Source organism: Dermacentor silvarum, chromosome 1, assembly GCF_013339745.2.
Source record: "Dermacentor silvarum isolate Dsil-2018 chromosome 1, BIME_Dsil_1.4, whole genome shotgun sequence".
NCBI classification, from domain to species: domain Eukaryota; kingdom Metazoa; phylum Arthropoda; class Arachnida; order Ixodida; family Ixodidae; genus Dermacentor; species Dermacentor silvarum.
The window spans coordinates 269,214,180-269,229,996 of NC_051154.1; the positions used below are offsets into that span (position 1 = coordinate 269,214,180).

Sequence of the window (15,817 nt, forward strand, 5' to 3'; positions counted from 1 at the left end):
CTGACGCGGTGCAGCACCGTCTACGTACGTAGTAAAAAGTGGCCGCACACTACCTCTGTAAAAAAAGAAACTACACGTATTAGAGAATGCACTTAGTTGCAACACTATACTTGAGAACAAAAATAAGAATATAAGACAATGGACCTTTTTCCAGTAAGCGACCCTCTAGCGGCCGCCACTTCAACTAACTTTGACTGGCCACGGCCGCCTGGATCGGCGCGCGCGGCGGGGTTGCTACGGCCGTCCCATTCGACGCGCGCCCCATTGAAAAAATTTAATTGAGGAAGTTGCCCCGCGCGCCGTAAGGCGGCGCTATGCTCCCACCCCTCTGTCATCCGCAATGTCATCCGCAATGTATGCGGATGACATTGTACTTATGGCTGACAGCAAGGAAGACTTGCAGAGATTAGTGGACATCTGTGGTAAAGAGGGAGATAGCTTAGGTTTGAAGTTTAGTAAAGAAAAATCGGCAGTCATGACTTTTAATGATAATCAGGACAGCGAGCATAGGATACAGGAGGTGACGCTGGAGGTGGTGGATAAGTACAAATATCTTGGAGTGTGGATAAACAATGGGGCTGAGTACCTAACGGAACATGAAAAATATGTGACGGCTAAAGGTAGCAGAAATGCAGCTGTGATGAAAAATAGGGCACTGTGGAATTACAATAGGTACGAAGTGGTGAGAGGGATTTGGAAAGGGGTGATGGTCCCTAGTTTGACTTTAGGCAATGCGGTCCTGTGCATGAGATCAGAGGTTCGAGCAAGGTTGGAAGCTAAGCAGCGAGGGGTAGGTAGACTGGCTCTGGGAGCACACGGAAATACACCAAATCAGGGGGTACAGGGTGACATGGGATGGACGTCATTCGAGGGCAGGGAAGCCAGCAGCAAGATAGAATTTGAGGAGCGATTGAGAGAAATGGCGGAAAAGCGGTGGGCAAGGAGAGTTTTCAGTTATTTGTACATGAGGAATGTTGATACAAAATGGAGGAAGCTGACCAGAAAACTGCCAATCAAATATTTGGACTGCAGGAGGGGTGCAAACCAGGAAACAGCGGTTAAGAAAAAGGTTAAGGAAACAGAGAGGGGTCTGTGGAAAACGGGGATGCAGACGAAATCAGCACTGGGAACATACCGACCTTTCATGCAAGAAATTGCCAAAGAAAATATCTACGATAATTCTAGGGGAAGCTCTTTGTTGTTTGAAGCCAGGACGGGAGTATTGCGGACTAAGATGTACCGAGTCAAGTACCAAGGTATAGACACGTTGTGCTGTGCGTGTGGAGAAGAAGAGGAAACGGCTGAACACCTCATACTTTTCTGTAAAGGGCTTAACCCTACAGTGCAAGACAACGTACGGGGCTGATTTTTTCAAAGCATTGGGGTTTAAGGACAGTGAAGGCAAAATAGACTTTAAGCGGGTATAAATAACCAAACAGAGGTTATCTGATTGGTGGATAAAATCAAGGCAGGGGTGAAATTTCACCCACCACAAAGTACAAATTATGTTAATAGTCATGGCTAGGTGGCGTATGCCACCGCCCGATTTAAAGGGTTCAGCCTCATCCATCCATCCATCCATCTGCTGACGGCGTCGCGGCCGTGGAGATGTTTGGAGAGATGCGCATTTGACATTGGCACGTGTTGAAGATGGGTTGATTGTTTGCCCAAAGTGGACTGACAGCTGCAAGAAACTGCACGATAATCAAGACACGTGGTGATAGATTCTTAAGCCGGCTTTACACAGCGAGGGTATTTCTTTGTAGCATAATACGATAGAAATGCAGCTAACGCATAGGCAGGGTGTTTACGCGACTTTGTGTGGCGCATTGTATGCGCCTTGAGACATGTATTCTGGCGAGTGAGTTGCCGCTGTGCCTAAGCGCTTCCCTTGACCACGCTTGTCATTCTTTTCTTGCGCTCGCTTTTCCCTTCAAAATGAAACGTATTTCATCATCGTGGTCACTGTATGGCTACGTAAGTTCTCGGGTCGAGCGCTGTGTTAACAGAAGTCTTCATATACAGACATCACGGTGGTAATAATAATTTTGCAGTACATTTTCTCCAGCCTGATGTACCGGCCGAATTAATTATTCGGGGCTCTTGCATGCGCGTCGCATTTACATTGTGAAGTTCCCGCGATACATCAGTGGTGCTGAAGCGGCTTTTCCTTCAAGCCTCGAACTACTATATGTTACTTGGAAGTGTTGCTGCTGAAGGCCCTGTGTAACTAGCATATATGCTTTCATATGCATTTCATATTGTTGTACCACATTGAATTGAGGCAAGTGATTTGTTTTTATAATCTCGCCTGAAATTATGCGTGTAATTTACTGTATTTCTCAGAAACATGCCGTACTGCTGAGTGCCGTGCTGCAAGTCGAGCACCAAGAAAAAGTTTGGTCTAAGCTTTCACGAATTTCCAGTGGAGGAAACTGGAGCAGTGGAACGTTAATTTGTCCTCACTTAGAGAGCTGCCCTCATTTTGCTTGCCAGGCAAACGAAGAGCATGCATCAGCGATTTCTTCATTAATTGCAAGCAAATTTATAAAGCCCCTACTCTCAAATATTGGCGCAGTCGTTACGGGCACAGTGGCTTACCGCAAAAAACTAATGAGTAAGCCACTGAGCCGAAAAGTTCTCCGGGTTTGAAGGAGTACTGCGAGTGCACATGCAAGCACTGTGTGTTTGCTATCGTAAACAAATTGTAGGTATATATTGTGAATGTGTTATGCTGGTAATTTCGCCATGAATACAAACATGGCATTCAATTATTTACTGATGGCTCAGAAAGTTGCTGAAAAATGTCTGTCCGTGGCTGTTGACTCAGGTAAGCAGCTTGATACTTCGTGCAGGAAGACGCGCGACGAGTTCGCTTATTTAAAACAATAAACAGCGCATTCGCATGTACAGATGCAAGACTGTCGCGACTTCAGCTCTCCATTTAAAAGTTCCGAGTCATATCTCTCGCGTTCCAAAGCGTATTTTGACAGTCAATTGGTCAAGCTGGGGAAAATGCAAGTCATACACAAAAGTTTGCGGGCTGCGGATTCGCAAAAAAAAAAAAAAAAAAAATCCTGGTTGCCTCGTCAGTCAGCTGGCATTCCTTCTAGCAGATAGAGCTCGAATGCCTTCTCTCGCGTGCAGGCTTTCCATTGGCATGCTGCGCTTGAGCACGCGGAAATAATTTTCCCGCAAAATTTTGCTTACGAGTGTACGCGTTTCGGGCAGCATCATCATATGACAGAGGCTGGAGTGCAAAGAAGAAAAAAAAATAGCGTCAAGGGACATCGGTGCTTTTGTGTGCCTTTTTGTTCGGCACAACTTCTCGCGGTTTCTTCTAAAGCAATATTTTCAATTTAGCGCGAATTTGTAGCGCAAATCGTCTCGCGCGCAGCCGTAGCAAGGGAGTTGAGGGGTGGGAGGTGCGCGCCGCGGTGCGGCGAAAGCAGCATCCACGCCCCTTTCCGCAATTACACCCTCTCCGTCCGAATGAGACGGCCGTAGCAACCCTGCCGCGCGCGTCGATCCAGGCGGCCGTTGACTGGCAAGACACATGCGCTCCCGCCGCTTGCCTCTACGCAGAGCATCGTAGCGTTTGACCAAGCATTCTCTCGCAATGGCCGTCCCAGCTTTTTATTATTTTTTTTTTTATTTTTGTCGCTTGTGTTGAAGTAGCTTCTCATCGTCCTGCTCTAGCACGCGCGTATTTGCTCGTGTGTAGTGATAACACAGTTTACATTTTCCGACGCGACGGCAACAGGCTGATGCGACGTGCAGGCCGTTTGTAACCAAGATTGGAGAGATGCACCAGCCTTTATTCTTCAACAGCTTGGTCAGTACTTTGATTCAACTGGCGAAGGCATGTGTGAGCGTCAAACGCGCTGCGGCAGGACTTTCTTCAGGATAAACTCGACCGTCGTTTGGAGTGGCTCGACTTGAAGGAGGCGGTCAACATACGCATGCACGCACGTGCTTGCCCTCAAGAGCGGGCATGCAAACAGCCCACCATGATGAAAAAACAACATGCAAAACTTCTGCACACGTACTGCGAGTGTACTGCAGGGCAAGTGTTGTTTTATCTCGAGATATCCATCGTATATGGCATGGTACTGGGGAATAAGTGGACGCAACACAGTACGAGGGGGAGTAAGCGGAAGGTAGGTAGACGCAACACGTTGTTTTGTCGGGCGCGTAAAGCTTCATTTGCCAGCAAAAATTAAGACTCGCGAGTTTTGTATAATGCGGCACCGCGGGTGTGTCGCGATTCTTCTTTTCGTTTGGCCCCACGTAACCGTACAGCTATTTCCGCCTGCATGCGGTAACACGTTCTTAAGCCAATGGGAAAATCCGTGCGGTATACATACCAGTAGATTAAAAGAATCTCCGTGACTTCCGAGTCAGTCGTTAGGCGAGAAGTGAAATAATCACAGCGCTAGTGTCATACTGTTACCAGAACGCAGGCTTGCCTTACTCAGCAAGAATCGCGTGATAACTCACTGATAACATGGGGTACTTTTTTTTTTTAATTTGACCGCGCGCTCCAATACAATACGTTAACCATTCCACGCCGGTTTGTGCAATCGACAGTACAGTAAGTGCCCGGCATGAGATTCGTCGCAAACGCTGCGCCTATCGCTCGAGCATTAGTTCACGTAGTCGTTTTCATCGACAAAAGTGCTAGCAGTCTTTCCCACGAACTGCTAAGTATTTCCTTTAACCAATATTCTCGTCCAAGAACACCAGAAAAATTATTGTTCAGCCTCTCAAACTCGGGAAATTGCCGCGGATCATACAAGGGTTCACGCACTCACTTCGCACACCTGCCCTGCGATAATGGCGACGCGGCGTGGAATGCAGCTGGGGCGAGGGTACGCGCGTGCGCATAGCTGAATTGGAAAAAAGGACCATTGTACTTACCTTGCGGTAATTGGGTTTATTTCGCAGTAAATGCAGTTTTCCGACGTTAGGCTATTTGTTCATGTTTCGCCCGATAGCAGTGTGGAACCAAGCTTGTAGTGGCGAAGGTCAAGCCGCTGGTACTGAACACGTTGCTGGACACGTTGATGCATGCTTCGCAAGCAAAACATGGTGCAAGCAATGTGGGTAACGACAGCTCGCAGGCAGAAGCGGAATGTGTACGGGTCCCTCGTCCTCCCAGAGACCGACAGTGACCACGTTTTTTTTTTTTTTTTTGGCAGCGGGCGAGGTCCGCGCAGGGAGCAACAAATTTGACAGGACATCATTCACGCTTCTTTGTGCACCCATCCGGTTCTGAGTAGCAGCCCAGGCTCGGCTGTGCGCATAATAGGCAGTGCATACCTTCGACACTGCAAAGTGAGGGGACGGAGAGAAAAAAGTGGTGAGAGTAAAACGCATTCTTACTGTTTTGACGTCACTTCGCCTGATAGTAGTGAAGAACGACACGCGCACGTTTTTTTTTATATTCTTTTATTTATTTTTTATTTTTGCAGAAGCTGCTCTGGCTGAACGAGCAGTAGCACTTGTGCTGATTTTATTATATATTATTGCTGAAATGTAAAACATAACAAATGGACCTGTAGAACAACTCAAAGTGATCAATGAATGTTTTCATAGTTGTTTTTTGCGCTCCTTATCCCAGGAGAACGGTAGAGCAAGACAACGTGTGCGCAAAGGGGTAGTCCGGCGCATAGAATCACTTGCTAAAATTCCCCCATGAATTTCTTGCTTCTAGTTAAATAATACAACATCCCCCTTAGGAAAAAAAATGAATAGACACAAAGCAGCGCCAGTCGTATCTAAGAAACCTCGCGACAATACCTTACGCGGTGCATAACATATAAGTGAAGCCCAAAAAGCGAGTGCAAGGATCTCGTTCAAGTTCGCCATATTAATTTACTTAATTACGTTAGTATACTGTCAAAGCCCGAAGGCTTTAAACATATAAGTGAAGCCCAAAAAGCGAGTGCAAGGATCTCGTTCAAGTTCGCCATATTAATTTACTTAATTACGTTAGTATAGTGTCAAAGCCCGAAGGCTTTACATAAAAAAAGCGGGCAGTTTTTTTTTTCTTCTTCTTTTCATAAGCAAGAAAGCTTCAAACGTGGCCGCTGCGAGAAGAAACGTAGGTGGGAGGTAGAAAAATATGTCCTTTAAGTAACGGGAGTAATAAAATAAATCCTAATAAACAAACTCAAGCGAGATTGCATACGGCGACAAGGTAAACCAAGCGATGATTTTATAGAAGACGCAATGGCTACACGTGAGTAATTGTATGTAACAACACACGGACGGCAAGGTTTTGGACACTTTCGAGAGCTTGCGATAAGGTATAGCAGTTGCTGGATTCCAGACAGAACTGGTGCACTTGAAGATTGACCCCACCATGGATTTATAAAATAAAAGCTTCCCATGAAGAAAATTTCGGAGTAAGAAACCAAACATGCGGTTGGCATTGGTAAATTGAAAACTGAACATACATATTCCAAAAATGTTCTGTGTGATGTGTATACCGAGATATCTACAAGAGGAAGAAGTTACCAGAGGTGTGTCGTTGAGGGTGTAAGTGGGAGTCTGAATTTATTAAGGAATAAGGAAGCTTATGTATGCCTCTTTGCAAAGTCACAACAAGGATAGGTTTATTGATCAGCTGATATAAGATGCAAACTTCAGCGAACAATTTATTCAAATCTGTGTTGCTCTCAGAAAAAGAGTTCACCTACTTGAGAAATGCATATATATTTTAGTAGTTTTTTTTTTCTTTATGCTTGTTTCAGTTTTTAATCAGAAATTAATTTAATTCAGTAGCTTACATTTTTATCCAGTAGCGTTCATTTTCTTTTTTTTTCCATTCTATTTTCCTGTATTCTCCTTTATCTTAGCTTCACTCTTTGTTCTCAGTCCTAGGTCGGTAACTTCTACTCTTTCAGCCAACGGTCAAGGTTCGGAATGGCGCGGCGGGCCACGAACATTCCTGTTCTTTTTTTCTTTTTCTTTATTTTCTTTTCCTTTCCAAGAATAAAGGTCTTTGTCTGTCTGTTCCCTTCCAACGGAGAGCGCCTTGCGTAGTCCTCTTGGTCGTCTAACCAAACCTTTATTCTTCACTCCCCCCTCCCACACCCGTCTATCTGTTGTGGTGTTGTCTCTGTTCTCCACCTTCCCCTTTCTCTTCACTGTAGATATATTGGGCGTCGTGAAAAATAAGCATTCAATTGTAAGTTAGGGTTGGGCTTGTCTCCCATTCTTGTCCCTTCTGTTTGCTGTTTTTTTTTTTTTTTTTTTTTAGAAATATGCACCAATAGCCCAGCAAAAACCTCTTCTTCAACATGGGGTCACTTCGTTTTTTCCTCAGTTCTTTCTTCAAGGAGGAATTTATGCTTACTGTGCCAGTTGGTCTGAACAACTCATCGGGCATCAAAAAAAAAAAAAACACGCATGACAGAGCTTTCCGGGAAAGGCACCTGAGATTATAATGAAGCTGGCCTACTACACGGTTCGATATGCTCTTTATGCAGAAAAATAATATAGGGAGCAGTCATCCAAAATGACTTGTATTGTACTAGCAATAAAATTTACAGCCGCTACAGAAGTTCAGCTAGCAACGGCATTACTGGATAGTGACGTACAGATGATTGCACCATAAAGTTATGCAGTATTTTGAAATTCACTACCCGCAACACTATTTAAACGACGCACATGTAAGCGCACATAATTTTTAATTATATACCCCCTTGAATTTGTTATTTCGCCTATCGAGGATGCACACGACCGATTTTCGCTTATGTATCATACGCGGTAGTTCCACGTTGTGCGCCGTATCTGCCCGATATAACAGCTTTAATCAAGAAAATATTGAGTACCGCGGCGACATTCCCATCATAAACTACATTACCACGCTGGTTATCACATGAAACTGCATGCTGCAGCACGCATACGCTGAGCGTTATCACGATGGCAGTAACAACCTCAACGCAAACTCCCTGAAGTTCGCTGCAGCACTTTACTGCAAACGTAGTACAAGCAATAGGATCGCGTTCTCTTCTCACAAACAACAAACCGATCCTCGCCTGGAAATAAAAAGAAAAAAATATTTCTCGAGCAAGATGTCGAGAACACAACTATTGCCGCTGTCACAGCTTTGCTATGCGAAAATTCGCAATCCATGCGGCTCTTCGGCGCCGCAAAGCTGCAGAACACAGCAAAATTAATTGCTGCAGAACGCAGCAAATATTTTACGATCAAGGACTATTTTTCAATCTATCATCATCAGCCTATATTTATGTCCACTGCAGAACGAAGGCCTCTCCTTGTGATCTCCAATTACCCCTGTCTTGCGCTAGCTGATTCCAGCTTGCGCCTGCATATTTCCTAACTTCATCACCCCACCTAGTTTTCTGCCGTCCACGACTGCGCGTCCCTTCTCTTGGTATCCATTCTATAACTCCAATGGTCCACCGGTTATCCATCCTACGCATTACATGGCCTGCCCAGCTCTATTTTTTTTCGTTTAATGTCAACTAGAATATCGGTTATCCCAGTTTGTTGTCTGATTCACACCCCTCTCTTCCTGTCTCTTAACGTTAGGCCTAACATGTTTCCTTCCATCGCTCTTTGTGCGGTCCTTAACTTGTTCTCGAGCTTATTTGTTCACCTCCAAATTTCTGCCCCATATGTTAGTACCGGTAGAATGCAATGATTGTACACTTTTCTTTGCAACGACAGCGGTAAGCTCACAGTCAGGATTTGGCAATGCCTGTCGTATGCACTCCAACCCAATTTTATTATTCTGTAAATTTCTCATAATCAGGGTCCCCTGTGAGTAATTGACCTAGATAAACGTACTCCTTTACAGATTCTAGAGGCTGACTGGTGATCCTGAATTTTTGTTCTCTTGCCAGACTATTTAACATTATCTTTGTCTTCTGCATGTTAATCTTCATCCCCACTCTTACACTTTCTCGGCTAAGGTCCTCAATCATCAGCTGTAATTCGTACCCATTGTTGCTGAATAGAATAATGACATCTGCAAACCGAATGTTGTTGAGATATTCGCTGTTGATCCTCACTCCTAAGCCTTTCCAGTCTAAGAGCTTGAATACTTCTTCTAAGCATGCAGTGAATAGCATTGGAGAGATTGTGTCTCCTTGCCTGACCCCTTTCTTGATAGGCATCTTTCTACTTTTATGTGGAGAACCAAGGTTACTGTGCAAACTTTGTAGATATTTGCCAAGATGTTCACGTATGCCTCCTGTACTCCTTGATTTTGCAGTGCCTCTATGACTGCAGGTATCTCTACTGAATCAAATGCTCTTTCATAATCTATGAAAGCCATATAGAGAGGTTGATTGTATTCTGCAGATTTCCCTATTACCTGATTGATGACATGGATATCATCCATCGCAGAATATCCCTTCCTGAAGCCAGCCTGTTCTCTTGATTGGCTGAAGTCAAGTGTTGCCCTGGTTATATCCGAAATTATCTTGGTGAATATTTTATACAATACTGAAAGAAAGCTAATGGGTCTATAATTCTGCAATTCTTTAACGTCTCTCTTCTTATGGATGAGTATAATGTTGGCGTTCGTCCAGCTTTCTGGTACACTTGAAGTCGTGAGGCATTGCGTATAAATTGCCGCAAGCTTTTCTAGCATGATATCTCCTCCATCTTTGATTAAATCGACTAGTATTTCATCTTCCCCGGCAGCTTTTCCCCTGGTCATATGTCTTTCAAGGCCTGTCTAACTTCATCGCTTGTTATAGAAGGGGCATCTGTATCCTGTTCATCACTACTTCGAAAGAAAGTAGCTTGGCTGCTCTGGGAACTGCACAGGTCAGTATAGAATTCTTCCGCTGCTTTTACTCTGTCATCGAAATTGCTGATGATATTACCCTGCTTATCCTTCACTGCATACATTTTGCCTTCTCCTATGCCAAGTTTTCTTCTCACTGATTTCATGCTGCGTCCATATTTTACTGCTTCCTCAATCTTTTCCACGTTATAATTTCGGATATCCCTTACTTTCTTCTTGTTGATCAGTTTCGACAGTTCAGCGAATTCTTTCCGATTTCTCGTGTTTGACCCTTTCATGTTTTGCCGTTTCTTTATTAGGTCCTGTGTTACTTGGGAGAGCTTACTTACTGATTGCCTTGGTGCCTTACTTCCCACTTCAACTGCTGCTTCTGAGATCAGCCTAGTTACGGTTTCATTAATTACCTCTATGTTGTCTTCATCTTCCTGCTCTAAAGCTGCATATTTGTTTGCGAGCACCAGACTGAATTAGGCTGCTTCTACCCTTACTGCGTCTAGGTTGGCCTGTTTCTTCTTGACTAATTTTATTCTTTCACTTTTCAAATTGAGAGAAATCCTAGACCTCACTAACCTATGGTCACTACACTTTATCCTACCTAACACTTCTACATCCTGCACTTTGCTGGGATCGGCAGAGAGTATGAAATCTATTTCATTCCTTGTTTCTCCATTAGGGCGTTTCCAGGTCCACTTCCTGTTCCTGCGCTTCCTGAAGAAGGTATCCATTATTTGGAGCACATTCCTTTCCGCTAACTCTACCAAAATCTATCTTCTAGTGTTCCTAGAATCGAAGCCGTAGTTGCCAACTGCTTTCTCACCAGCCTGCTTTTCCTCACTTTTGCATTGAAGTCGCTCATTACTACATTATACTGAGGTTTGCACGTTCCTCATTGCTAATTCAACATCTTCATAAAACTGTTCTACTTCTCCATCATCGTGACTGGAGGTTGGGGCGTAGGCTTCTACAACCTTCATTCTATACCTCCTATTAAGTTTTATTACGACGACTGCTACCTTCTTATTAATGTTGTATAATTCATCAATGTTGCCCGCTATGTCCTTACGGACTAGAAATCCTACCCCGAATCCACCTTTTGCATGTCCCGAGTACGCATGCGCTGTACCCTAGCGGCGAGCGCCGAAAACGTTTTGTACGGCGTCGGTGTTCGTGCAGCTGACGACGCACGCGTATGCAGCGTAGCCGTCGAGCACGCGAACTCTTTATTGTCGGCGCTGTGCCGGTCGACGACGCGGTATTTGCGCTGTATTTCGGTAGAAACTTCAGCTGTTCACAGCGATGTTCCGTTAATGTCCGGTACATCACAATATTGCCGACACGACACCGATGTCACGCCGGCACCAATGCTCGGCCGGCTGTAGTTGTGATACTGTGCCAGTGGGACGTCTATATTGTCGTACAAGTATATGACAAAGAAGGGACCGACGACGCGACCGACGACAGTGAGTGATCGTAGTGTGAACCAATGTGCTGATCGCCGTGCGAGCGGCCGCCGAGTGAGAACGTCGCACCGACAACGTGAATATCGCCGCAAATGCGCTCATGTATGTATTTATTGACGCTCAAATTGAGTCGAAACGTACTTCCGACGCTGATATGCACGATTTCCTGCCCTGTACAGCCCAACACATCAAGTTTGAGGTGGTGTCGATCTCGTTCAGGCAGCTTCATTAGGGCTAACACAGCCTACGAGTTCATCCGCTACCGGCGGACCTGAACTATAGGATAAGCAAGTACGACGAAGGAAACTGCTTATGTAGTTCGGTACAGACCTTACCGACTTGAAGTGAACCACTCTTAGCATAGTGCGATGCACACACGGGTTGGAAGCGGCGACACGGCGCAGTGTTAATACCGCGGTACAGGCACCATTCTTGAACGAAGGCTGTCGGTCGCAGTCGCCGGCGCTTCCATGAACGGAGTGCAACTACGGAGAGTGTATTTTTATGCTGCCAGATTTAGTAGTTACCGAAAACACAGTTTGCCTCTTATGCTAAACAGGCAACAAGTGATGGCCCTTTCGATACTGCATCGTAAGCAACAACACCGCTCGTTGCCACGCGAGTATACGGCAGGCGTCGGCATTTTCGCGTGCCAGTGCGGCTAGGTGGTCGTTGTCGCCGTTTTCGATGTGCCCGGGACGGTCATGCCTTCTCGTCTCCACGTGATCGCTTCTGATATGTGTATGAAAAGTGATCATATATACTTTGAACATTTCCTCATTATTTCGTGTGAGCGGTGCACGGTTTCTGCTGTACTTGAAGCGAACAGCGAGCGGTGGCCGTACGCGTGCGATGTAAACAAATGCGCCGTTCTTGCGTTGCATAAATACTCTGGGCGCAGTGTCGCCCCTTCAAAGAGCTATGGCCACTGTGGTCAAGACTCAGCTATAAAAGCAGTTTTTATCGTACGTTCAGTGCAGGTCTAACAGTGGCAAATGCGTGAACTCGGCTGCTACATGCGATACGGCTAACCTCCGCTGAGCGGAATCGACTCCAGCTTAAACACGATGTGGGCGGCTGGCGAGTGCTCACATTCGTGCTTTTCAACTTCCGAAGCATGTTTGGACTCATATTCGGTACGAATAAATATGAATAACAAGAATACAAGCGTAGGCGCTGTGTCAATCGCGTTACGGTGCGATGTATTCGTTTAGAGGCACATCGCACGGTGACTGGTTTTGTCGGCGTAGCTGCACGAAATCCCGTCATTATATTTCGACGACTTGCGGTTGTAAGTCACACCAGAGTCATTGCCGGCCTAGGCATCCTGTCCAACAAGCGGCCACTCGCAGAAAACGAAAATTACAACGACTGACAAATGCACAAACCCATTTCAGCTCGCTTCTTGCAGCGTGCCTCTGCGTCCCGCGGGGCCCCGACGCCGTACATATTGTTTCTCGCGGAGCCCGCTAAGGTGGCGCCACAGCGCAATGCAAAAGGCGGATTCTCTCTTATCAGGGAGACCTCTGTAGCAGAGGACGTGGCCGTTACTCAGTACTGTATAAGCCTCACAAGTTCTTCTAACCTCACTAAGGTCAATAATATCCCAGGCAATACCTGATAATTCTTCAAATAGCCCTGCTAAGCAAGCCTCAGTCGATAGGGTGCGCTTGTTGAACGTTGCCAGGTTCAGTTTCCAGTGGCGGCCTGTCCGGACCCAGATATTCTTAGCACCCTCTGCCGCGTCGCGTGTCTGACCGCCGCCTTGGTCAGGTGCTCCACAGCCGCTAGGGACTGAGGGCCATAGGTAAATTGTAGGAGTCATGAGGGAGGTAGTGGCCTAATACTGCACCAGGGAGGCCAGTTGCTGTTCTGGTGAAGGAGTGACTTTGTTGAAGCTTAGTGGGCCTTCTTAATTTGGTAACACCTGGACTAGTATAGCCCCACTAGCTCTCGGTTATATATATATTTTTTGACGGTCCAGGCGCCACTCCATGCCTGCAAATGTAGTGTATGTTAAAAAAATCGAGCAGAACACTACACGTCTATGCATACAACACCAAAATCCCCCAACTGAACTGCAGAATGACCCTAAATCATTGAGAATGGAAATGTCATATGTTCGTACTTTACATCCGTTATTAACGCACGTAATAGTGCCCCTGAGAGCCTCTTTGACTTGACGGATGTACTATCAGACTCGGTTTCATTTAGCGGTCAAAACTCTTGCGTGCGACTCACGCATTAAAGAAACAAAAACAAAAAACTTCCGCAAATTACGCGCGTTCAAGACTACAAGAAGATTCGCGCTTATTTATAAGTACTTCCACGCACTAAATGAACCTCAAATGCTGCCTTCTTCTAGACACACGTGCGAGACACGCACATCCTTGGACATACCCTTACATAATACGTCGAAGAGAAAAGAAATTTGTATAGTATGTATACCATTACTAAAAGCGATCCGCGCAGCCCGTTTCTAAGGCGCGGTACTCTCTGCGTGCGTGCGGGAACAACCATCTGGCGATTTCTAAAATCAGCTGAAAATAACCAGTATCTAACCTGATACAGCATCATTTTCAGAACTCACGAAATCCGAAAAGAAAATCTTAGTTTAACGGAAATTCACGTGAACTATCTACATATCTCTGCGAAAAAACCACTGACGCTATCCTCTATCGAGCGTTCAGCTGTCACGTTTTCCTGAAAGCAAACATCAAATTAACTAGAAAATTTATCTGTCTCTACCACCATCAGAAGAGACCAACACTGCCCTCTGCCTAACAGAACGTTCCTAAAACTCAAAGTTGTTCCAAAGTATCCTTAGAGAAAGGAATAATAATGAATGCAACTTACCAAACGTGTCTTGAAAGAAAAGCACTGCTGTGATACAAAACACTACTTGTCATGAACTCGCGCAGAAGCGTCGCTCATCAACTGGCGCAACTTGCGGGTGACCTTCCAAACTACATGTCCTTTCAAACTATAAACACAGAAATTTAAAACATAGTTAGGACTGATATTTTTAATGCATAGAGAGCGTTTCAATCAGTCGTGAAATTATTATACAAAGCCCGCACGGACACAGCTCTGCGGAGGCCTGTTGCGAGGTGGTGATGCGCCGTCTTTCGGCAACATGGCGTCGCCCGAGTCGGTTGTGTCGCCAAACGCTGTCTCGCCTTTGTGCCGTTCATCAAATGTGGGCGGTTTCCCCAAGCTGGCGAAGCACTTGCTTTAAACGTTTTTAAAGCGCTTCGCGTCGAGTGCGGGGACAATTCAAGTGTGAGTTCGCTCATCACGAGGACGGCAAAACTCACTCAGGTGAGCGAGCGAATGCTCTACCGGTGGACAACACAGACGGAGAAGGCGGGCAGAGTGCTGTCACCGAGAAGCGTTCTTGTGGAAAAGGCCGTGAGCGGGCGAAGAAGCTGGACGATTTTGACAACTGAACGTGTTGCGAAGGGTGGTGCACAGATTTTTCCAGAGAGGAGAATTTCCGACTATCGCCAAAGTGGTGCAGCGTTTCGACGAGGACGGCACGCTACCGAACGTGTCCACATGGACGATGCAGAGGATGCTGAAGAAGGTTGGCTTCCAGTACAAGAAACGCTGTCGAAATGCATTGCTCATGGAAGCGACGCACATTGTGGAGTGTCGCCGCCGGTACCTGCGCCAAATAGCGGAGATGCGACGCCAGTGTAGGCCAATTTTCTTCACCGGCGAAACGTGGGTCAACGCCGGCCACACGCGTAGTCGGGTGTGGATTGACGGCACCATCCAGTCTGCGCAAGAAGCACGTCGATCCGGACTGTCGACTGGTCTTCTAAACCCCAGTGGCAAAGGCGGCAGGCTTATTGTTACACCTTGCGGCAGCGAACGTGGTTTCGTTGAAGGCGCAGCGGAAGTTTTCCGAGTTAGGAAAAGCTCAGGCGACTACCACGAGGAAATGAACGGGGACCACTACGAAAAATGGTTCTCCCAAAAGCTGCTCCCACAACTACCACCAGGCAGAGTTCTAGTGAAGGATAGCGCGCCATATCATTCTGTGAAGCAGGAGAAAGTTCCGCGCATGAGTAGCCTCGAAAAGGACATACAGGCTTGGCTGTCTGCAAAAGGTGTTGCGTGGAGCAGCGACATGGTGAAGGCGGCGCTCATGAAGCTTGTCGACAACGTGAACACAGCCGGGGACTGCATCGCTGAAGCTGCTGGCCACGTCGTTGTGCACCTACCACCTTACCATAGCCAACTGAAGAGCTTATTTGGAGTGACGTCAAGGGCTTCGTGGCGAGTGCAAACAAGACGTTTAAGCTCCGAGACGTGGAGCCTCTGGTTTGGAAACGCATCATGCAAGTGACTGCTGAGAAGTGGAACAGTTATGTGGAGCATGTTCTCAATGAGGAAGATACGATGAGAAAACTGGACCACATCATCAACCATGTTGTTGACCATGGTCCAACTGTTGTAGTCAACCTGGAGGACAAAACAATGAGCAGTGCTAATTCGAGTTTTGATTAAGACGATGAGATGTGAAGCGCTCTAACGGGCTAATGCAACTCATTACATGTGT

The 15,817-nt window shown here is 46.1% G+C and overlaps 1 protein-coding gene across 1 annotated transcript; it reads left to right on the forward strand.

The window, feature by feature from the left end:
• The first annotated feature begins 14,815 nt into the window (after positions 1 to 14,815).
• Positions 14,816 to 15,604, forward strand: LOC119440247 (uncharacterized). The gene has a single exon (XM_037705175.1). It carries the CDS (start codon positions 14,816 to 14,818, stop codon positions 15,602 to 15,604), a length of 789 nt encoding a protein of 262 aa, XP_037561103.1.
• Positions 15,605 to 15,817: the final 213 nt, after the last annotated feature.

Bases quoted from the DNA above. Each gene is read 5' to 3' on its own strand.
- LOC119440247 (XM_037705175.1), top strand. From the start codon at position 14,816: ATGCAGAGGATGCTGAAGAAGGTTGGCTTCCAGTACAAGAAACGCTGT.